Source organism: Festucalex cinctus, chromosome 18 (genome assembly GCF_051991245.1).
Source record: "Festucalex cinctus isolate MCC-2025b chromosome 18, RoL_Fcin_1.0, whole genome shotgun sequence".
In the NCBI taxonomy this organism is placed as follows: Eukaryota; Metazoa; Chordata; class Actinopteri; order Syngnathiformes; family Syngnathidae; genus Festucalex; species Festucalex cinctus.
The window spans coordinates 17,791,030-17,815,909 of NC_135428.1; the positions used below are offsets into that span (position 1 = coordinate 17,791,030).

A 24,880-nucleotide genomic window follows, 5' to 3' on the forward strand; every position below is an offset into this window, starting at 1 on the left:
CCCCCACCCCCCCCCAAAAAAAACCAACAACATCTCCAATGGAAGTTTAGCTCACCTGAGACTCTTGGACTTGACACCAGAATGACCTCTGTTGCCCATTTGCGATCCTCTTTTAATCAACTGCCAACATCCGGGACCTTCCCTTCGTGATCCATCATTACGTCGCTCTCTCTCTCTCTCTCTCTCTCACACACACACATACCCCCCCCCCCCCCCCCCCACACACACACACACACACAAGTGCTATATCTGGATTTTTATGACTGGTGCAGCGTAGTTAGGAACCGTTGTGTACTGCCTGTAGCGTTGGTGATACCATTAAAAAATAAATTTAAAAAAAATCAATGGAATCCATTTTATTCTAACCGCCATCCCAAAATGTTCCACTTTTTTTTCTAACCCAAATTAAGTTAACTTGTTAACTGTTAACTTAGTTGTGCATTTGGGTTGTGATATTTGGCCACCTTGAATGATAATATTGATAATAGTGGTATATTAGGGTGGCAAAACATCTGTATTAGGGATGGGAACCTCTGGGTACCTCACGATACGATACGACATGCCATACAAGGCTGACGATAACGATTATCTCATGATATGACAATTATCGATATATTGGTCAGATCATAAATCCACGATAATCTACGATAAAATTACTCAAGACATAAACTGATGTTTTTTTCAATGAGAAAATCATTTCGTTTTGTACCATCGCTGAAACACAATATGAACACAGGTGTTTTCTTCACAGTGAGTACTTGAGTGTATTTTTTTTTTTAAACAAATACAAATTTTTCTTTTTTTTTTTTTTTCCATTTTCTGTGAACAACTTTGTGTCTTTCGTAAACGCTGTTGTTATGCAACATGTCAGTCAGTCACATAGTCAATTGTTTCATTTTATAAACTGTGACATTTTTTGTGTAACATTGCAAAAGTAAATAACTAAATAAATAAAATGACTTCAATATTAAATCCAATTAAATCAATATTAATATTCCTCAGAAATTGTGTGCTTCAAAAAGTCGAAACATAAAATGTGTTTTCAAATGTTAAAATTGAAGATATAAGACACATTTTTCATAGAAACGTATTACAAAACTGAGTCAGTTGCTGGACAGATAAATAAATATCTTGCACAAGTAAGCTGATGAGTCTTCTTCACCTGAAGACTTCTGTCCATTTCCCCGCCACTCTTATGAGTTGCTCCCCCTAGCGGCCAACCAAGTAATTGCTCAAAAAGTCATGAACAATGGAGCCGTTATAGTGGCTGTATATTAACTACAAATATTACGATACTTGCGTAGGTGTATCGATAATCTATCGGGAGACAAAGTATCACAATTTATCGCGATATCGATATATCATCACACTCCTAATCTATATACTATACGTCACTATTTCTATGCAGAAAACAGTCTTGCTCAAGAAACCTACACATCAATTAAGTAATTATAGTAATCCAAAAACAACTTTTTCTCTTTCAATATCATGAAGAATTGTATTGATTTTTGATCTTGGAGTTATCCGAATTATTGTGGGAATGCTGAAGCATTTCAACACGATATCGCAACAACTAACAACAATTCTGATGATGTTATTTAAAAAAAAATAAAAATACACAACTATGCAGTGTCGTCATTTGTGGGGATCTGTAAAGTTGAACTATTTTGACATTTCTGATCTGATGAAAATCTCTCATCACCATTCAAGTTTATTCAATTTAGACCTTATTGAGCACGGTCATTTTTTTAAGCCAAACTTGTGTCCTCTACAAATTGATCAAAGATAGATCAGACAGTTTTCCTTTCCGGTAGTACTGCTAAAAAATATAGATAAAGTTAATGTGGATGTAGGATGGACCTCCTGCCTCATAAGCTATAAAGATGTCGTAAATGTCTTTCTGATGAAATGAAACTTACTGCGCACTCAGTGGACACTTCATTAGGTACACATGCAAATGTACACATGTATCAAAAACAAACAGATTTAAAAATAATAAGGTTCACTTTTGAGGTGTTGATCAAAATGTGCATCATTAAGACAATGAGTAAAAACATTGGATATTCAAGTATCAACACGTTGTTGAGGAGGAAGTAGCAGCTGAGGGCAGGAAATAATAGCGACCGCAGTGATGTGAAAATTGTGCACCGTATTGCTTGTCTGGTGCCGACGTTGATCAATTTTTAACCAGGGTATGAACATTGTTATCATAAATCTGTTAGTTGAGTATCCCACCCACTATGAGAATATATTTAAATATACATTCATAGATATTTATTATTATTATTATTTTATTTTATTTTTTTACATATATATTATGTGTATTCGTGCTTTGTTGGAAAAGTAAACAACACAAAATAAGGAAAATATCCCAAAATCTCGGATCTCAGAGTGTGAATAGAGTACCCTCATTCATACTTCTATTAGTTTTTATTATATTCATAATGAATCAGCTTTCACTGTTGATAAGTTATTTGTAATTACTTTTTTGTGTCAATTATTTAATACAATACTGCTTATTCAGTGTTTTATTTTTAAAATTGAAATACATGTCCCACTGTACTCTGAAACGAACGCACTATACGAATAAACAAATCATGATGGAATCAATCTATAAACATGTTCTGAACTTTTGACTAATTAAAGTAGCATACAACTCTGCAACTGCTTTATGCTAAATGCAAATGGAGTGTGGGGTCGTCTATATTTTAATTAGAAACGAGTATTTTAATTACTTATTTGTTATATTATTTTTATTTTCATTATTTCAGTCTTTATTTTATGTACAGCACTTTGTTACAGTTGAACTAGAAATAAAGAGAGTTGCATGGTGAAGGCCCAGAGTTTTCAAACTGCTTCGGTGTTTTTTGTACTTTGGGCGCTATCTAGTGGCCGTTTGCAAGAATGCAAATTCAGCCACGTTTAAATTAACCCACGTTTCAAAACAAAAATACGATATCAAGTGCAACATTGGATTATTTGTGGTTCAAATGGATGAGGGAGGGGGAAAAAAAAATCCCCAAATCGCTGGAACGCCCTCAAATCGGAAACTAATACTTTTATTCTGAAAATCCCTCTTATTTCGACAATCTCCGGGAGGAAGCGTGATGTACTTCCGTCCGTTAGCTTCACAGTAGCGGTGCTGCTGCTGCTGAGGACCGACTCGGAGTAGGAGAACCTCGTCCCGGATGGTAGTGGACCGTTCCCAGCCGGTCAAAACTCGCCACCAGCACCGCCAGCAACCAGCTCGGGACACGCGACACAATGCCCCAACGACGTGTGATGTGAACCGTCGACGAAAGCAGGAGGGCTTTAGTCGAGTCTGGATTTGTATTTTATTTATTTAATTTTATTTTTTGAAAGCGGCGGAAAAAAATCTAAATAAAAAAAGGGTCATGATGTTTCAAGTGTTAGCTTGTGGCGCCGTAGTTTTCCCTGGCTTGTTCTTCGCCTTCAGGAAAATCCTGCCCCGAGTGTTCAAGGATTGGAGCGATGCCGACGTGGTGCTCGTTAGCGAAAGGTAAGAAAAAAGAGAACAGCAAGTGTTTATGATGTCGCTCAGTGTGGAGTTTTTTTTTCTTTTCGTTTCATTCATTGCGAGGGGGGACGACGCTGTCCAACCAGCGTTCTCAGCTAGCTTGTTTCTCCTCCATTGTTTTGGGTTCAACTGGGCGCCGTTTATTAACCTTGGCTTTGAGTCTTTGCACGCTTGATAATAAGCTTTCGTTATTATGTATATATATATATATATTTTTTTAAAGTTGTTTCTGTGACGTGTCTTTGATTCACGTCAAAGACGTCAAAGAGGTTATGTTGAAAACTGTGGCCCGTGGGCCGTATGGGGCCCTCGGGTGCACGTCAATGTGGCCCATTATGTAATCCTGATACAATACTCAAAAATTCTAATCATCCATGTCCTATACATCCTGTCTGCCCAATATAGTTGAACCTATTCTAGCTAATCCTTGATGAAAAGTGGGCTGCACACTGTCTGGACCAGTCACCAAACACTCAGAAGACACACAAAGACTAACAACCATTCAAACAATTTATCTAAACAGTTGCAGTCCTAGCTTGAATGGCACCTTGTGCACAGCCCCCAACCCAGTCAGTCTCTTCCAACAACATTTTTGGGGTACAAGTAGAAGATTTAGGAGCACACACTATAAATTGACTTACAAGGTAAATATTCATCCCACTCATTTTCACTATAGTATTGTTAAATGGGCTGAAGTGAGGAGAAGTTTGACATTAATGAAAAACATTCAACAAAAGTAAAAAACAACTGCAAATTTAGTGATTACACTGGCGCGAGTGTATAAAAATTTTAGTTGCACTGTCTCAATTTTAGGGGCAAAATGCCACCATTTAGACTTGAGGCCTTGACATTGATAACTTCATGCAAGAGGTGGCTAACAAGCTACATTTACTTAATTACATGTATCTAAGCAACGTTGGGATACTTTGTGTACTTGTTATAATTAGGGATAGATCGATGACGATATTTGGCATGTTGACAAATATTGCCATCGGCCTTTCTACGAACCTGAAGGCCAATAAAGCTGGAATCTCACCGAGCAGTGCGAACGTAGCAAATTTAGGGTTTTCATCAGGATTTGTAAGATGTTCACAGACACTTTTTACTTGTTGCAAAAACATTTCAAACATATTCAGACAATTTTTTACTGTCTGCGAAGATCTTTTAAAGTTCTTTTGAACCCTGTCAAAAACCCAAAATTAGATACATTTCATTTTGCATACATTTGTTACTGCTGACACTGGGAAGTTCCAACACTTTTTAATTTATATATATATAAAAAAAATAGAAATTATGTTGAAATTTTGGAAAACTTGAGAAAACTATTTATTTATTTATTTATTTATTTATTCATTCATTCATTCATTTACTGCAAACACTGGGAAGTCCCAATACTTTTTAATTTATAATAAAAATAAGAATACATTTTTTCTTTTTAGAAATTATGTTGAAATTTTGGAAAACTTTATTTACAGTAGAAAATTATTTTATTATTTGTTTACTTAATTTTGAATTTAGCTTATGTTAACCCTGGAAGTTCCCTACAATTTCTATTAAATTTTTTAATTAAAGCTGTCTATTCTTTATGCCCTGCGATTGGCTGGCATCCAGTCCAGGGTGTCCCCCGCCTACTGCCCAAAAGCCAGCTGAGATAGGCTCCAGCATCCCCCGTGACCCTTGTGAGGAATAAGCCGTCAAAAAATGGATGGATGGATGCCTATTCTTAGAAAATTGATGGATGGATGCTTATTCTTTATGTTTAAAATGAAAAGAAAAGGTAATTAATTTTTTTTTTACGCTATTATTTTTTCTCTTACTGCAAATGAATATCGGCTTGAAATATCGGTTATCGGCCTCCTTGACAACTAATAATCGGTATCGGCATCGTCCCTGAATAAAACATCGGTCTATCACTAGTTATAATAGTTATCAACATACGTTTTACTTTTAAGTAGTTTTGTTAAGAAGAAACAGACAATGAGCTAAGCTATATTCATCTAAAGATTGGCGACTGCTTTAATAACTATAATTATTTTTGGAATCGATAAAAACATTTCTATAGTCCATCACTTTATGAAAAAAAACAGGACACAATTTAAAATTTAACATGCAAAAAAAAAAAAAAAAAAAAAGTACAAACATACATTGATTACGATTCATGCCACCCTGCGTGGCTGCTCATATTGGCACATACCAGAAATCACCACTTAATGGTTTTTAATGTGATGCCGGATGTATTGCAATTCAACCCGAGCTTGTCACAATGGCTACTTTTAAAGAAATAATCGTCAAATGACAGACTCTTCATATTGCACAGTCGCGCACTTCAGTGCTCATTGGTTCACTGTCACCCTGCTTTAATCCTCTTCCGAGCCAAGCCTGGGCTGACTGCTGCTCAGTTAGCTGTGCCCTCCACCTTCCCCGAATAATGCCTCCCTATTTCCACTAATGCTCATCTGACGGGAAAACGCCGCGGGCCATGTCAGGCTGCTTGTTTTCTCAAACGAGAAACAAAAAAAAAGAAACATTAACCCTCGCAAGCTGAACATCACGTGCTTTGCGACAACTTGCGGATGAAAAGGACTGATAAAAGTCCCCCGGAGTCTTGATAAATGTTAACCCTCGCAACATTGCCCTGGACTCATTATGTGCTTTTCTACAAATTCAACCGATGGTCCCAAAGTTTTGATGACTTTACAGACTGAACAAAACGGAAGTGGTTCTTGTGGAAACCTAACAAATAAAAAAAAACGTGGCCCTCTTTGTGTATGTACTAAACATCTACAGTCACCGCTGGCGTTTACATCTCTGATGGTGCTGTCTCGGCCTGAAATACTTTATGGAATAACTCAAATCATGGGATAAACAATAAAATTTAATGCACATGAATGCCTACCTCAAAACTTTACAGGGGTCATCATTATTCCCAATCCACACAAACTAATGTTAATGCGGACGCAAGTAATACTCTGTGTGTCCAAAGTTTGGGATTATTCCACATTTAGATAAGAAAACTACAAAGTGTCTACTCTAAAATAGAACTAACTCACGTACCACCACAACACAAGGTTAGCTAATTCTATGTCGCCTATCACCGCCAGATGGTCAAAATAAATAAATAAATAAATAAACACGTAATAATAAGCACATTGGGGAACAATTAACAAGTTAACATCCAGCTGCTAAATTAAACTCAACAGCCATAACTGCCATCCACGGGCACACATGTCACTCACCAGACTATAGATATTCATTAGAATTAGGGTGTATTCAGTCCTGCACTGTTTTCTCCACTTTAAACGGACCAGAATTAGTTTCCCACGCTGGTCCGGACCTTTTGTGCAGGTCTGAATACACACAAACGAATCCTGGTGCGAACCAAACAAGGGGACCGAGACCCACTTTTTGAGGTTGTCTCGGTCCGCTTCCAAACGCACTCGGGCGGTTCGCTTTGCAGTCTGAATACAAACCACGGCTGATCCGCTCCAACTGCTGGACATATGCGCCTTTTTGGGCTTAACAAGCCATCGTAGTCAAGTATCGCGGGGGGGAGAGAATATTGCCCGGTAGTGAATATTGTGCTAAATTCATTCATAATCATTCGTATTCTGTTTAGCCAAGCTGCTGTCCGCATGTTGTGGTGGGTGCGGGGTAAGCGGAGCGGAACTGCTCCTACATTTACTACACGCAATCGACGGCGCGTTCCAAAATTAGCACCAGCGTGGCGGAACCTCCCTTGAATGAGCTGCCCTTGACGCTCGCATACATCTTGCATCTAATAACGCAAGAAATATGCAGCGCAGTAATGCAGCACGTCGGAATTTCACGTTTTCCGCTATTTCCGGGTTTCGAACGCGTACAGCCCTCGTCATTTTTGTCCAATGGGAGCACGGATTGTCACGTGGGTCGACGTGATTACGCAATATAGCCCACTTACAAAAAGCACAGTGTGAATATGAACCGCACCAAACTAAAAAAATAAATAAAGGCCGCTTTTGGTCCAGACCAAACAAGCGGCCTAAAGGACTTTTCTGGTCTGAATACACCCTTAATTAGCAACATACATTTTTTTGTGGAAAACACTTTAATGGTTACTCAGTGTTAACTCTTTTACCGCCACACGTTATAAAATAAATACATAAATAAATAAATAAATTAAAAAACAAAACAAAAACGACAGTGCCAGCCGATTTCAAGAATTTTAACTCATATTTCATGGCAAGCAGAATATTGTGTGCTTTTACTATATATACACAATACAAGGTGGATACCAAATGAAAGATTGTATTCCATTCTTTCATTAGATTCATTCATTCATTCATTCATTCATTCATTCATTCATTCATTTTTATTTTATTTCAAGCAATAGTGTACAGTTGAACACAGGAGCAACAATTCGTACTGTAGTTTCACAATATGAACAGAAAAAAATAAGAGAAAAGAGAGGAACATTTATGATTTTGCCTGAAAGGGAGTGGGGAGAAGAAAACTTATTTAATCCCACCCTCGTCTCTAATGTGTAAAAACACAAATATACAGTACTTCCTGCAAGTTACAGTATTTCTATCTTAAACAATTTATCAGTACATAAATAATATAATGGGATACCATTAACAGAGTTATTAAGTGCTAATAATGGTGATGTTATCATAGGTAACATATATCACATTCTTATGATTCATACCAACAATAGTAATACATTACTGTATATGTTCCAAGAATATGATATTTAGAATAAGACATAAACATACATATCAACTTTAGTAATAGACAATAACAACAGTAGTAACAGCAAGGACACATTTGAACCAAGTATTTATAAATTCAAGGTCCTCTGATATATTGTGACCATACCATGTTTTTATATAACATTTTAAATCTGAAAATAGTTTGGGACTATTCCAATATTTCACGCCACATACTGGCACACAAAAACTAGGACAAAATCACCACCAGAAATGAAGACAAGCCTTGATCTGTAAATTGAGAAGTAGTTTGTTTGTTTAAATCCTGTATTTAAAAAGTGCCTTTTCCAGAGTCAAACCGGCAGACTGGGCCTTTAAACGAAACATAATAATTGTAATAATTGTTTGTTTAAATCCTGTATTTAACCTTTTCCAGAGTCAAACCGGCAGACTGGCCCTTTAACGATCTAATATTGTCATATCGCCGACCCCTACTTTTGACAATAATATTTTTTGTTTAGTGACGCTCTGTGAATTAGGTTTAATGTGACAACGGCTTCGATTATTCACGTGTCATCCTTGAAAATGTACGATTTCATCAGATTCCTTCATGTTTCTTTGTAATTCCATACACCGGCAGCCCATTGAAAAGAGATACAATGCTGCCATCTGCTGGCCATAGTTAGTAGGTGTTTTTGATTCCACAACCCCATTGACCAGGCAGCGCTCCATTAGACGTCGCACTTCCCATAGGTGGATTGCAATCACGTGATTCCGGCAGCACGCGAAATTCAACTGGGGGTCAGGAAGTAGGGAACACCCATTGAAAATGATGTAAAGCGACTATGCAAAAGCGTTTGGTGAGCCTGGAAGTAGCTGACAGGCTCTAAAAATAGTCAGATATGTCAGCTATGATCCTTACACTCTGAGGAAAAGAGATTTTTCCGAACTCGTGTCGGATTTTCCTGGTGTGGAGGCAATCGACATTGCGAACTACCTCGTCCTCCAGACATCATACTAGACCGCTAGCCAAATGAAGGCGTATAAAAGCCTGGAGGCTAACAACGATTTTGTGTGTGATTGGGTAGGCTAACTTGGATCACGAAATGGCTGCCATCTTGTTTTTGTTTGAGTGAGCAAATGTCATTCAGGATCATTCTCTTTTCAACTCAAATGTGCACAAAGGTACCACTGGCATCAGCCTACAAGCTAGCTGGCTGTTACTTTACCTGCTATTTTCTACGTGTTGCTAGGTTAACCATTCTCAGAGGTCTAACGTATGTTGTGGCCTTCCTGGAAGAAGGACCTCAATTTAAGAACCACTCGTCATAGCTAACGTCGCTAGCATTGCTAAAAACAAAGACACAGCCACCTAACATGGGCAAGCTGTAGAACAAACTCCACATAATAATACGGTTAGCTATGTTTCCAGTAATATCACATCAGCCAGTTGAGTTTTATTCAGCTATGTAAGTAGTTTCATTACTGTATCCTTACTTTTCACAAAGTGATCACTGCATATACGAGTGTTGTCCAACTTTGCTCCTCCGGATTTCAGACGAGGGTTTTTAATACAGGTCTGCCGTCTTCTTTCGGTAATTAAAAACAAATAAAAATAAAAAATATCACCCTTATGGGTTACTACATTCGGCTAGCTTTTATTTTTTTTCTCAATTAGACTCATAAACAGTACAAAACGTTGGCATTTTCTCAGCTCTTTCTGATGGGGAAATTACTTCCTGTCCCCCATCTGGGGTTGGGCGCTTGTCGTGACGTCACATGAAACCCACCTATTGTTAAAAAACAAAAAGACATACCGTATTTTCCGCACTATAAGGTGCACCTAAGAGCCTTCAATTTTTTCAAAAGCTGACCATGCGCTTTATAATCCAGTGCGCCTTATATATGGATCAATATTGAGCCACAACAGGTCTCGCTGTCAAGACGCTATCGGTGATCCTGCATGAACGGTGACACGCATGCGCAGATGATCCCGCCAGCTTGGATCGCTAGCTAATACTAATAATTTACCTCAGAGAAAATAATAAAACAGCTGTTTATTCATTTTGGGAGTAAATGGAGTTGTCAGAAAGCTGGTTTGTAATCTATTAATAAAGTTTGACTGACCTATCTGACTGTTTTGTTGACTTTCCCTTTAGCGCAGCATAACATAAGTGCGCCTTATAGCGCGGAAAAAAAACGGTAGTTGACGTCATTTAACGTTTATAGCGGCATACATCGTGATTTTACTAATCGTTGTTAAACGTTTTTGGCCGTCAAAGAGTTGATCAAGATTTTTTTTGTGTGTGTTAAAAAGAAAAAAATGCATCTCGAATGGGAGTCCAATATATGCAGATTTTCGCTATTCGCAGACTGGCCTGGCTCCTGACCACACATTCACCGGGGTCAACTGTACTCCCGTTTACTGCACTGCCCACGCAAAAGCAGCAGTGACGTAGTTCGCCGCTGTCAGACGTGAGTGTGACGGCACGTGAAAGAACAAGCGGCCTGCCGTCCGCAAACGCGCTGCGAGTGAACGCAGAGTTGAGATTTGCATGGCAGGAAAGAGCGAATTACCCAACAAGGCAGCCAGGAGGATCACCCCCCCCCCCCTTTCCTGTTCCCCTCCACTCTCCCTCTTTCTGGTCACGCCGGCGGACTGTCAGCGGCAGCAGCAGGGAGAGGAGGCCGAGGAGGGGGGTTACTGGCGGACACACAATGAACGGGCTGTGTAAAAATCTGGGTCTTGTGACACTCCTAGAAATGCTTGTGGCAATAAGGGTTGAGGGTTAAATGTAAACAAATGCGTGTTAAGTTTAGGTCGAAGTTAGTGTGTCGACTGAGTAGTTTAGCCCCAGATCAGGCTTGAGGTTTTGTAGTCGACCCATCAGGTGGCTACCATGGCAGCGATCCAATACAGATTAGCGTGAGGTGACGGCAGGTTCACCTCGCCGCTGCATGATAAACGCACACATTGTTTCACCATCCCACCATCGTTTTTCAAATTTTGGGACCTGCTTTAGTGTTTAAACAGAACTAAGGGGTATTTCACTAGCAATGTACTGCATCCGGTAATAGCGTGAAATATTGCATCATAACTGCACCTGGATTCTGCGCCCAGTTACCCACCTATTCACTAAGGATATCACTCTAATCATATACCGGCGCAAACACGCCCACAAAACTGACAGCTTGGAGCAAATTTGCACCTGATTTACCACACATGGCAATGGATTTGCGCCAAGAACATTGTAGTATAGTAACAGTTGCGAAAAAGATGGCATTATCAGAAAGCGAGGTTGGACCGAGTGTAAGTGTTTATAGCGCCATTAAGCTGTACAGAGCAGAGAGGACGACAACGACGTCATTCCTTCAGAAAGTACAAATGATTGGTACGATTGTTTTTCAAATATATATTTTCAGAGGTTGGCGTGGCCGTACAGTATGCATCTGGCACGTACAAATGATCATAAAATGCATATTTACTTGTAAAAAAACAAAAACAAAAAAAACTTGTATTCGCACTTCAAAATGTTTGCTTTATTCTTGTTTACTGCAAAACTGATATTTATGTTTATGTACAGCACTTTGTATACAGCAATGTCTGTTCTTAAAGCGCTTTATAAATAAAGTTTTGAGTTGAGATGTGTAATTTACATATGCGCAAATAACACCTGCGCACCGTGGCGCAATCTGGTTGGCAGCGCACTGCGCGTGTTTAGTGAAGTAGGTGCTCCATTTTTACCGGTTAGCGCCGTGCAAAGGCGACGCAAACCTTTAGTGAATATGCCCCTAAGAGTTTTAAGAGCAGTGGTGCTTTTTTGTAGGTCCATATGAACTGGAATCACTGAATGGGGAAATCAGGTCAGAAATGTTCATTAGAATAATGCCGGTACGTTCTATGCGTCCCCACATGGTATTCTGATTAATTCTGTGTTTGTGTAGTATGAATTAAGAATCAAAAATCCACCCGTTTTGATCCATCTCAGCAGGCGGCCATTTTGCCACTTGCTGGCGACTGAAAATGACATCACAGTTTCAGCTTCCAAATGTAACATGACCAAACCCAGAAAACAGGTGAGCCGTGATTGGTCATTGGTCATTTTACGCACTGTGATGTCATTTTCATTCGACAGCAAGTGGCAAAATGGCCGCCCTCGAGATGGACAAAAACAGGTGGAGTTTTCTGCTTAATTCATATTCATCCACAAATGCAATATTAATCAGAATGCCGTGTTTGGAACTAATGCAGGCGCATAGAAAATATTTTGTTTTGGGACTTGACTTCCCTATAAAGTTCTGTCGGGAAACTTAACAACATTGTCTAAACTCATCTTAGTCTGCTGGTTTTTAATCATTTCATTGTTTGTGTCTTTTTCTCAGATTGGTATCGTCCATCCATGCCGTCATGGCAACCACAGCAGGAGTCGTCATTGTGATGTCGTGCAGAGGCAACGTCATCAACAGCAGGTTTGTTGAGTTAACCCATCCCTGTCACGAAACATTTGTCTGTAATGTGACTCCTGTTACATTAACACGTTTGATCCCGTTATCTTTGTAACCGTACCGGAATGTGCTAGCATTGCAGCATTCGAGATTGTCAGCAAATCACAAATATTGCACTTTGAGCTTAAGGGGGCGGACCACAAAATGTTCCAAAACCAAGTATTTATCTAGTATATCCAATACAGTTTATACAGTCTAATAGGGGTGTTAAAAAAATATCGATTCGGCGATATATTTCGATACTACATCGCGCGATTCTCGAATCGATTCAATAAAAAAAAATCGATTTTTTTTTATTTTTTTATTTTTTTTAATTTTTTTTTATTTATTTTTTTTAAGAGCTCAGAATTGTTCATTCGGTAGTCTTACCGATTCAACGTCTTATCATCATTGCCTTTTTTTTTTTTTTTTGTGTGTGTGTGTGTGAATCGATTTTTAAACTTCCATTTTTAATGGAAAAATATTCAACAAAACGTCTGACTTCGGGTTAGGATTCACACCTTGAGCATGGAAGAATGTTATATGAACGGAACATTAAGCCTTAATATTTTATTTTAATGCTGTTCAAACATGAAACAGATTACAACCTCTATAAGACAGAAATTTCAGATAAATAAATAATACATTTTCATATAAATCTTACACTCTACAAGCTTACTGATTAGTATTTTCTAAATTTGAATGAAAAAAAATCGCAACAATCGAGTTATAAATTCGTATCGGGATTAATCGGTATCGAATCGAATCGTGACCTGTGAATCGTGATACGAATCGAATCGTCAGGTACTAGGCAATTCACACCCCTACAGTCTAATAATGTCCTCGTGTTGAGTACTCACATTTACATAATTATACAGAGTTGTTTGTCTTTTTGTAAAGTAGATGACGTTTGTCAACTAACTTGTTGCCATTCAAGGTTGGAAGTTTTTTGTTTTTTTTTGGAAAGTGTGAATGTAAGATAATGCTAGCCTCGTAATCCTACTGAGTCAGCGGCCAGACCCGGGCAGTCCCAGTTTCAAGGCTTCTAATCTCCACAGGGCCCTCCCCTTCCCTCCTCCCCCTGTGGGCTTAATTCCTTCACAACGCTGCTCAGTTCTGCTGTCCTGTGACGCGCACAAGGCCGGGAGGGTTTATCAAACACATGCTCTGCAGGCAGACCCCATGAATACGCTTAATACCCTATCAACAATCTGTCGCCGCCTCCGGTCTTTGGCGTAACACTTTACTCCACATCACAGTGACCTCAAGAAAAAAAAGAAAAGAGACTGGAAACACAAATAGACCAAAAGGGATGATTGTAAAAAGCCCAGAAGATGCATTTATCTTGAAGAAATTAGTAACGGCACCTTTATGCTAAGTTTAGAACAGTAAAAGCTGTTCGGGCCTGTGAAGCCAGGATAGTGTTAGCGACGTTGGCTACATAAATAGCATGAATTGAGATTATCGGTCTTCTGTAAATTCCATTCTTGATGTTAACACTTGATTGAAATGTGATTCAACTTTAAAGGTACACAGGTGAACAAAATAGATGAAATTGAGTCATATGGAGGCAGTCTTTTCCTCGCCGTGTTGTTTGTTGTGCCTGACTGCCCTCTTAATCTCCACCCAATGACCATAAGAGATAAAGAACCCTGGTGGAGGTCAGAGGGCACGAGCCCGGCTCGGCCCCTGCGGCTTTACTCCGCTCAGTCCACGTAATTAACCGGCGCCATAATCAGCGCTTATTAGGTCATCCGAGCTGTTTATTATGCCGCCCTTACGTAAGGTTGCCTTTAAATCCACGGCAAGGGCACAAGAGTGCACACTCGAACCCCCAGTCAAATGTCAACTTAGCAGCCAAGCAGCACACAACGTTTGTAAAGGAATACAACTCTTAAAATGACCGCTGCACTGATAACATCCTCGATATAGAGGTCTTGATTGAAAGTAAATATACTCTTCTGTTCTCCTAAAAGGGGAAGTCAAACTTAAACATTTCTTGACAGTAATATGTTATATGTGACCTCACTAGTCTAAACAGGACATTCTGATTAATATTACATTTCTGGAATATGAGTAATGAAGCAAAATCCAGCCGTTGTTATCAATCTCAGAGGGTGGCCATTTTGCAACTTGCTAATGAGTGAAAATGACATTACAGTTGCTCAGGTCTCAGGTAACAACCAATCACAGCTCAGCTTCAGAAAACAGGTGAGCTGTGATTGGTCGTTGCCTGAGCCCTCATTAACTGTGACGTCATCTTCAGTCGACAGCAAGTGGCAAAATGGCCACCTTCTCATATTGATAAAAACTGCTGGATTTTGCTCCTTTATTCATATTTCACCAACACAATATAAACCAGAATACCGTATTTAGGCTAGTGAGGATGCATAGAACACATTACTGTTAAGATTTTGACTTCCTCTTTCAAATGGTGTAAAAGTGTTTCCCAAAGAGCACGGAGAACTATCAAGACTTTTCGTAACGAGTTTGCCAGGAAGCAGATCAAGCAACCACGATGTCTATTTTGCCGCACTAACCGGTTGTGTAAAGGGTGTATGGGTAACTACGGAATCCAACTGGTTTTTAGGGACAGTGTCCTAAATCCCATCTCTAATGATCTGAAAATTAAGGTGTCCAGTAGGTCTCCATGGAGTGTAATCTCAAACTTGTATTTTTTTGCTTGCCTTCACCTCCCTCCCTTCAGGCACTGGCTGGCCACCCACTTTATCATCTGGTTTGGCGTTCCCTACATGACGTATGACCTCCTGGCCATGTACCTCAGCCATTACCACCGCTTCCGCGTCAAAGGGCATGAAGAGTATAAGCACCACTCCCTGGAGACGGTGAAGGCCTTCGTCCATCGGGAGTCCCTGCTGGTGCTGCATCACATCGCCCTGCTCACCATCCTGCTGCCCATCACGCTGGTGAGGAAGGGGTCACGATTATTATTATTACGATAAAGGCTGGCATCACACAGGCATCAACATTCTGGACTCTATTGTGCGAATGGCCCACCAGCAGAAATGGACGGTGCACTCTGAACGAGTTCGAAAACAGGAAATGAACCACAACAGTGGACTCATAATTATTGATGACATTCTTTCAGATAACAAAAAAACGCCGGCCCACAATTGTAAAGCCCCTGGAGATAGATGTACTAAGAATGGACAGGAAGTCGATCGTCCAGAGGAAAAGTGATGCCATTCAAGGGTCTGAATGTGGTTACCGCGAATGAATCAAAGTTCAGGAAAAAACACTTGATCGTGACAATCGAATGAGCATTGACTCATTTCGCGGAGGGAAGCGTCAGGCCTGTGGAAACGCGGCTGTTTGTTTGACTGGGAAACAATCGCAGATCACATTACGCTACATAATTTAGTTGCAGCTGCAGTCCTACTTGCTCTTAACTCATCACCCGTCTGCTTGTCTTGCCGATTAAAACTGGTAAAACTCGACACAGCATCATTTGAAAAGCAAAATGAAAGGGTAGGAAAATTGGGCATCTGCATGAAAATTGAACAGGTTCTTTCTGGATCAACATTGATATTTGCATGAGCAGTTTTTCAGTCAGCTGGCTAACTGAAAAACTATTTACACAGAACTTTGCTGTTTTAAAACCTGTGGGCAGTATTGTGACCCGTTTTGGGCTTTTTGATGGTTCTGACCAAGTCATTTCAAAATAAGATACTACCTATGGGTTAAAAAATAAGTAAAATACAGATGACACCTATTGTGACGTCTGAAGTACAAAAAAGGCGGAAGAACTGAATGTCAAGGCAAGATCTTGGAGTTACGGAATACCCAGACTGACAGACATGTTGTGACTGTGATGCTCCTTCAGAAGGTGGAAAATTGCCAGATCTTCCCCCAATCCAAGGACATGGGGGGGAACTACTGCTTACAGGCAGTGTCAAAAAAGTGCAAGAAGCTACAGAAATGTTTAATTATTAATAGTATAGAAGTGATGTAATAGTGTCAATAACCTTATAAAATAGAAAAGAATACCTTGCTCAGAAAAGGTCATGCAGAATTTTGAAAAAATGGCATCTTTCTGGTTTATTTTAGGTTACCTTGACTAAAGTCATGTAACCGAGGGATTTACCGATCATACCCTTAAAAGGAGACAGATATAAAAATAGATATGTGTTCAGGCTCTCTCTGCAAGAGGATTAAGCATGTCACGCATCTTACTGGCACACAGGTTAACAAGCATGTCGGACAGATGGCGAGTGTCAATCCGCAAATATCCTTTTCTTCTCCCAATACCGCAGGCAAACTAGCTTATAATTAAGGGTGGCGTGAGCGTTTGACCGGTTTTCCTGAGGGTTGGACTGCTTGTGACTGGTGGTGGTGGGGAGGGGGGGGGATGAGGTAGTCCAGCCAGGTAGTTGCGGTGTTAAGTTCCTAGCAGTCTTTTCACAGGCAGATGGCAGAGTAAGCTCATCCTTTATTCATCATCGACGAGCTAGCTAGCTTACCAAACGGGAGCTTTTGTCCCGCTCCCCTCTGTCGTCTGTTGTCGGATGGCGTCTCTAACCGCACAGGCACAGGTCAATATTCGAAAAGCCTCATTCATGACTGCCCACTCTACTGGAATTGGCGATAGTTTGATTAGCATAAAAGTTAAAGCAATTGTAGACCTTCCAACAGGTGCTACTTGAGCGCACACAGAGCATCAGCACGAATGTAGCATAAAACAATACTCCCTGCTCCCTGCTTTCGATTATTTCTTGAGGTTAGTTGGGTACATGGAAGGCGTGCAACTTTAGACTTGAACCCGTAAAAATGAATAACTTCAAAATAGTGGGGTGGGGGAACGCTGTACACAGGTTAACGGCTATCGAGTGGAGCCCGCTGACATGGATGAACAAAGACCCATTAATAATTTTAGGACCGGCACACCCGATAATGTTTCAGGGCACACCAGCAAAAAAACAAAACAAAACCACATTTGTTGGGTCTTGTGGCACACATTTACTACCGCTAATTACTTCTAAGCAGCCCTTATGCATAAAAGTCAAGATTGGCTTCTCGTAATAGTTCCCGGTATGAAGTCTTGGACGGCGTCCTAATGGCGCAAGAAAGGTTATAAACCTGAGGAAGTACTCCCGTCGTTAGAAACTGAACAATCTTAATGGAGCCGAGATTTATTCGCTGGGACGCTGTGTTAAACGATTCAATCGAACAGTGTTCCGCAATCCTAATGGAGAGATTTGCAGCCTTGTAGCGTTTTGTTATTTCTTCTATGAACGGTTCAATCCAGAATCAACCTTTTCAGTAGCTATGTCCAACTCTTACATTCCCTTCCGGAGTTTGTCCTTGGATGCCAGCTGTGTTTATTTTCCACCAAGCTGATATTTGTTTTCCTTGATCTGCGTGTGCTCAACTTACTTTTCTTTCCATTCCTCAGTTCTTCCGTGAGGACCAAGGCGATTTCTTCATTGGCTGCTTGTTTCTAACTGAGCTCAGCACACCCTTTGTCTCCCTGGGGAAGATACTAATTCAGGTGAGGCGGCTCGGGAACACCCCGGGAACGGCTTTTGTGTACTTTACCGTCTTAGAGAAAAAAAAGGCTCCTGGTGTGGACGGTATCCATTCTGAATGATTTGCATCAAAAGATCGGCCATGAGATCTTTAAGTGAGTGGGTGCCCAATCCCTTGTCTTAATAATCATCATTATTCAAGATGTTCAATTAGTGTTTGGGGATTTGGGTTATTAGTGAGGTTAGGGGTACATTTAGGACTAGGGTTCAGGCAGGGTGAACAAGGCAAACCGGCATCATGGTCTTTGCTGACATCTACTGTCTGTTTCTCTCACTGCTCTTTGAGACGGCTAAAATGGCATCCAATCGTACACAATTGAAAACATGAACACTTTGAATAGTGAACTGTGATTATGAGCAGGAATCGTGTCCTACTTTTGACATGGAGAAACAAAAGTATGACCCTATTGTGTCCTCCACCAGCTGGGCCTCCAGGATGGTTGGCTGCACAAGTACAATGGCGGCATGGTGCTGCTGACTTTCTTCACGTGCCGCATCGCCCTCTTCCCTTTCATGTACTGGGCTTACGGCCGCTACTACGGCATCCCGCTCTACGCTGTGCCCTTCCGCCTGTCACTCGCCGCCAACCTGGGCAACTCCTGCATCCTGGCGCCGCAGGTCTACTGGTTCGTCCTGCTGTGCCGAAAGGGCTACCGCCTGTACCAGCGCAGTCGGCATCCGTCCTCATCGCCGACAAAGGGCCAGTGATCTGCGGTCACCGTAGCAGCGCACTGACATAGCTACTGTACTTCTCATATCCGACATCCCACCATTGTACTGTAGTCCAGGGGGACTGCCAGCGTTTACCCCTCTTGCACAATTTCACCCTTCCAGTTTGGAATCTGCTGCTAACAGCGGACCTCTCCCAAGAAACTACTACTAATGTTTGGCATTTTGAGCCTGGTCCGGCTGTGGATCTTATCAACGAAAAGGAAGTGGAGCAAACGCCTGATGGACACAATCATTCTCCATTTGCTGTGAAGGTCTGTTATGGCGTGAGCAAGCGGCCGCTATGACAGGTATTTATTTGTATTCTTTTTGTTTTTAAGAGTAGCGTCACTCTGTCTTGTTCCCGCAAATTGTATCAGTCGTTTGTTTCATTTATCAATTGGCTTTCCAAAAATGAAAAACATGACTCACTAGTTGTTGTTTTTTTTATTTTTTTTTATCTGACATTAAATACGGAATTGCAGAGAAAATTAATAATACATACAAATTATATTAAATGCCTGATTTTCACATTTATGACCTGAGCGTCAAGGTCACTTGTGAAAATGTTTTATTTTATTATTTTTTTAATTTAGTTTTTCTAATTGATGATTGAAAAAGATGAATAGATACTCAAATATTAATCGCACAGGTCAAGAGATGTTTGCTGCACAGTGATAGGCAGGCAGTATTAACCAGAGATGAGGACGTGCTAGCAACTAGGGTGTGGTATTACCTCTGTATGCTAGGTGCTTAATCATCCATCGATTGTTACGTGAAGGCTAGTTGACTTTAATGTGATTGATACCCTGGACAGCTAATATATATGAAGATTTCACTCCACGGTCAGCCGCTGCCTCAGAGACGAGCAATAAGGTGAGCTAGCATTAGCTGGTTAGCGCAAGCTATCAGCGAGGCTTTGAGGGCTTTATACACTTTCAGGTTTTTTGGAGATTTACATCATCACAAATATATCTTAACCTTTAAACTACTTGACACATGGAATCTATTATTCACTTAATCATTAACCTCTTTTACCTGGCCAGTAAAAGTTGCCCCCCCAACCCTGTTGCTGTTCGGGAATTGGGTGGGATGAAGACGACTCGGCAAAATTCCACCTACGAGGTGAAGTCGGAGCCGTAACAGCAGAAAAGCTACATTCTGTTCTGGCTCAGATGCAGGATATCTATGTTAAAGAGGCTTATAGCTACTGCTAACCATATCATCACAGATGACAAGTTTAATTTTTTTCAGAAGAAATGCTGCACTGTTTATGTGACCAAGACACTCGGTCGCACACTGTAAAGCTTTAGAGACGACAAACGGACTCGGAATGCATTAACGCGCTTTTGTGTTTCACTTTTCCCCTAGAAAATGACAATCTATGCAAAAAGACGGCCACGTTGCATGTTTACAAGACCGACATCAAGTTAAAAGGATTTAAGTTTTGCCGGTTGATAGTTTAGCATTTTTATTTGTTGACATATTTTCGTTCATCTTGTCACGTTGCATTCCAGGCAAACCATTTGTGGGAAATTGCTTGTTAATAATTCTTTGAATGCTGGTGACGGAATCTGTTTGCGATTTTTGAAGAAGATGGCCGTCAAGTAGCACTACCCTAATTCGTAACTAAGATTTGTTAAATATCACTTAACAACCATTTTTGCTTTCTGCTTTTTTTGTCTGCATTTTGAGCACGTGGAAAAACCTAGCTGGTTTAGTCAGGCATGAAGTGGTGCTAACATACAAATTTACAGTAGATTAAAAAATAAATAAATAAATAAATCTGCCCCCTCGTGTGTTGATAATGGTGGACTGCAGTTTGACATGAATTTTCTTTTCTTCTTCTTTTTTTTGTTATTTGTTTTAAACACATCAGCCCCCTTGTTTGGATTAATATTTGGATTACAACCCCTAGCAAAAAGTGTCGAATCAGCAGTCTTGGACTCACTCAGACGTTTTATTCTGTCGATCAAACTCAGATTAAAAAGCATGAAACGTGCTGATCAGTAAATGTTACTTTTACAGAGAAAGTGCAGGGAAATATATATGGAATCACTCCATTCTGAGGAAAAAAATATGGACTCATGAAAAACAGACAAAAAAAACCCCAAAAAACAACCAAAACACATCACTATTAGTTGCACCTCCTCTGGCTTTGATGACAGCTTGCAGTCTCTGAGGCATGGACTTGATGAGTGACAAACAGTATTCTTCATCAATCTGGTGCCAACTCTCTTTGATTGCGGTTGCCAAACCATCTTTGCAGGTCATAGCCTTGATGTGGACCATTTTTTTTCAATTTCCACCACAGGTTTTCAATTGAGTTGAGATCTGGGCTAGTTGCAGGCCATGACATTGACTGGATGCGTCTTTTTCCAATGAATGCTTTCACATTTTTTGCGCTGTGGCATCTTGGAAAATGATTTCATCATCCTAAACATTTTTTCAATTGAAGAGATAAGAAAGTTGTCCAAAATGTCAATATAATGCAGTGCTTCTCAAATAGTGGGGCGGGCAGTCCTCTTTGTAAATCTCACTGGAACACGGCACCAAACAAAAGTTCCAGCGTCATCACTTTGTCCAATGCAGATTGGTGACTCATCACTGAAGATAAACTTCATCCAGTCATCCACAGTCCATGATTGCCTCTCCTTAGCCCATTGCAGTCTTGTTCTTTCTTGTTGAAGCGTCAATGATGGTTTCCTTTTAGCTTTCCTGTATGTAAATCCCATTTCCTTGAAGCCATTTTGCAGAGTTCTGTCACATACATTGACTCCAGCTTCCTCCCATTTCTTCTTCAATTTGTCTTGTTGTGCATTTTGTGTTTTCAAGACATATGGCCTTGAGTTGTCTTGACGCTTCGATGTCTTCCTTGGTCTACCAGTACGCTTGAATTTAACAACCTTCCCATGCTGTTTGTACTTGGTCCAGATCTTCGATACAGCTGACTGTGGACAGCCCACATCTTTGGCAACCATACGTGTAGAGTTACCTTCTTCAAAAAGTTTGATAATCCTGTCTTTGGTCTCAAGAGACATCTCCCTTGTTGGAGCCATGATTCTTGCCAATCCAGCAGCCCTCCAAGGTGTGATAACTGCACTGGCTAACGAGCAGATGTAATTTGAGGCAGGTGCCCAGTTAAGGAAAGGAAATTGACTGGGTGTGTCCTTATTTTCTGCTCAAAACGGAGTGATTCCATAAAAGTAACATTTACTGACCAGCACAATGTTTTTTCTTCATTTCTTTTAGTGTTTCTGAAAGCCAAGATGTTGCACTTTGGAATGACCTTGCGACTGTTTCTTGCTTTTTATCTGAGTTTGATCTACAGAATAAAACGTCTGAGTGAGTGCTCGTCCAAGACTGGCGATTCCATACTTTTTGCTAGGGGTTGTAGCTGTGCTAGGTGGGTATGACATTTCTATACTATGCACATTTTTATCTCTGCTTGGAGTTCTAATACCATTTCTTGATCTGAAGTATTTTTAGCAGTACAGTTTGTGTTTAATTAACTTTTTAAAAACCCTCTCTTTGTTGGATTTACACTGCAGGGCCAATTGTCAATTTCCAATGGAATGCCGATACCTCATTTTTTGTTTCTTTGTACGTTTTCAAGTGACACATCAGAAATGTTTGTATTCACGCTGTCAGAACTAGGAAAAAAAATCCCACATGCACAGATTCCAAAATTCCTATACAGGTGAGAGCAATCGATAAACTAATAAATAAGAACAAACGAAAAAACACCATACAGCGTAAATCCAGCCTGCAGCGTAAATCCAGCTTTTTGCCAAGTTTGTCCGAAATGCCCTCAAACCTTTCTTTAATTTGTCCGACATAATGCATTTAGATATTTGTATAATGTAGTCTAATCACTGACTTTAAATCACAATTGTGAAAGGCTTACTAAGCTTATCGTTTGATTTTGATCGTCTTAAGTTTGATACTACCTGCTCAGGGTTTGACAAAGATATATTAACTTAATTACGTTGACGGTGTACATCATACCACTGTGACACTTATGACAACACAAATTGGAAACTATTATCACACAACAGATCTTGTACTGCTTCCTGATATCTTTCTACTGGTTGGCAAACCAAAGACTGTCAGGCACTTTAGTTCATTTTAGCATGTTAGTAATATGGAGAACATAAATTATTTATTACAAATGTAGGTTTTTTTTTGTGTTATACCAGTAAACCATCTCTTACAAAGGCTGCTAACCACACATAAATAAGTAAAGTCTTCCCAAATTTTAGAGTATCCCCTTAACGTATCCTTCCATTAATACTTTCTATAATCTGTTATTTGGGTCAAAATGAACATAAAAATGATGTCATTGGCTTTAGGGCAGCTATAACACGACAATGTAGGATGGCAGCGCTAGGTGTTAGCATTAGTGTGTAGTGAAAAAAAAAAAAATCAATAATCTTGAGTAGTGACAAGCTAATTACAAGTAACTCACCGTTAGCTGATGCTGTACTAGCTAACTAGAGGCCTTTGCTGTGCTTGTCAACTATCGACTAATACTAACAAAAACCCTCATTCTTGGGGATTTTAATGATCAAGCACTTCATTTTCCTAACTATCACCTCAGCACACGTTCCTACATCTATGTCGCGAAAATGTTAGTATTGCTAGCATCTTTTCTGGTAGCAGTGCTATCATAAACGGTGGAATGCATTCTTTTTGAGGATTTTCTTCCGTACGTTTGAGAGTAAAATGACAACAGCGACGGTATGCAGGTAATTAATGTCGAGCACTTTGTCGTCGAGCGAGGACCAGATGGATGTACGGAAATGTTGCTACATGCTAACACTTAAAAACATACAGAAGAGAGAGGGCTTGCTTGTTGTGACTCTGTGGCTGAAGAATTTAATTGATTAAGAGAAGATTTATTTATTTTTTGTGAATTCATACAAACTTACCAAACAGGGTAGCAGTTCTGCTTATTTGTAGAGTCTTATGTTGAAAGCGAGAATGAGTCAAAGCGCATTTCATTGAAATTGAGAAAAATTATCAATTTCAGTTTCACATATTTTAAAACATTGCCATTTTCTTTTGCTGATAACGATGTGTTTTGACAAAAATGCACAAATATTTGAGCTGTGATGTGATGCTAGAGGGATTTTTATCCATAGACAGCGAACCAAATTTGGTTCCCAGTCGGTGCCTTGTGAAAAAAAGAAAAAAGTCGGCAGGCGGCATTTACAGGTTGTGGCTCTATGTTTATCATCACCAGCATATCCTGGATTACGCATGAAGTTGGCAATCATTTTTGAAAGCATATTTTAAAAATATATGTGTAATTAACATTTGATTTTATTTTTGTTGCGTTCTTACACTTACCGCTTGAGGTAATCCCGGTTAATTTATTCACATTTAAGTTAAAATGGTAAGATTTAAAACCTTTTGATTCATCAAGTGTTTATTTTAATTGATGGAAATGATATATACTTTCTCAATTTGTGTATCAAAGTCTTAACATTTGGTTGCTGTGTTCCTGTTGTTTGTTATGACTATTTGCAACATTCTCAGACTTAGTATTTGTTTCCCAAACACTCTGTGGGTCAGTGAACGCACTGCTGGCGCAACATTTTTTTGTTTTGTTTTGTTTTTTTTGTTTTGTTTTTTTTAATCACTTCCTGCCCCAACCCCCCTGCTTTATTTTTGATAGCGTAAAGGGTAAATAGCAGATTTTTTTGACGGCTTGGACCTTGATTTGTAGCTTGATTATTTTTGAGGACTGGATAGTTTTATGACAAAATTTGAGGAAAAAAAACTGATGTGGAAAGATAACATTTGAACTTGGGCACCCCTTTAAAAAAAATGTCAATAAACTTGATTTGATAGTCTTTTGACCTGGTGTGGCTGTGTCATTTTGTCATCTAAATATCAATCCAGCAATCCTAAAA

The 24,880-nt window shown here is 39.8% G+C and overlaps 1 protein-coding gene across 1 annotated transcript; it reads left to right on the forward strand.

Moving 5' to 3' along the window:
* Positions 1 to 3,091: 3,091 nt before the first annotated feature.
* tlcd3a (TLC domain containing 3A) lies at positions 3,092 to 24,826 on the forward strand. The gene is made up of 5 exons (XM_077505586.1): positions 3,092 to 3,520; positions 12,607 to 12,693; positions 15,416 to 15,635; positions 18,122 to 18,217; positions 18,678 to 24,826. Exons 1-5 carry the CDS (start codon positions 3,396 to 3,398, stop codon positions 18,960 to 18,962), a joined length of 813 nt encoding a protein of 270 aa, XP_077361712.1. The 5' UTR covers positions 3,092 to 3,395; the 3' UTR covers positions 18,963 to 24,826.
* Positions 24,827 to 24,880: the final 54 nt, after the last annotated feature.

Coding starts and splice junctions, on each gene's coding strand:
- tlcd3a (XM_077505586.1), top strand. CDS start 3,396: ATGATGTTTCAAGTGTTAGCTTGTGGCGCCGTAGTTTTCCCTGGCTTG. Junction 3,521..12,606: donor GTGGTGCTCGTTAGCGAAAG/GTAAGAAAAAAG, acceptor TCTTTTTCTCAG/ATTGGTATCGTCCATCCATG. Junction 12,694..15,415: donor GGCAACGTCATCAACAGCAG/GTTTGTTGAGTT, acceptor CCCTCCCTTCAG/GCACTGGCTGGCCACCCACT.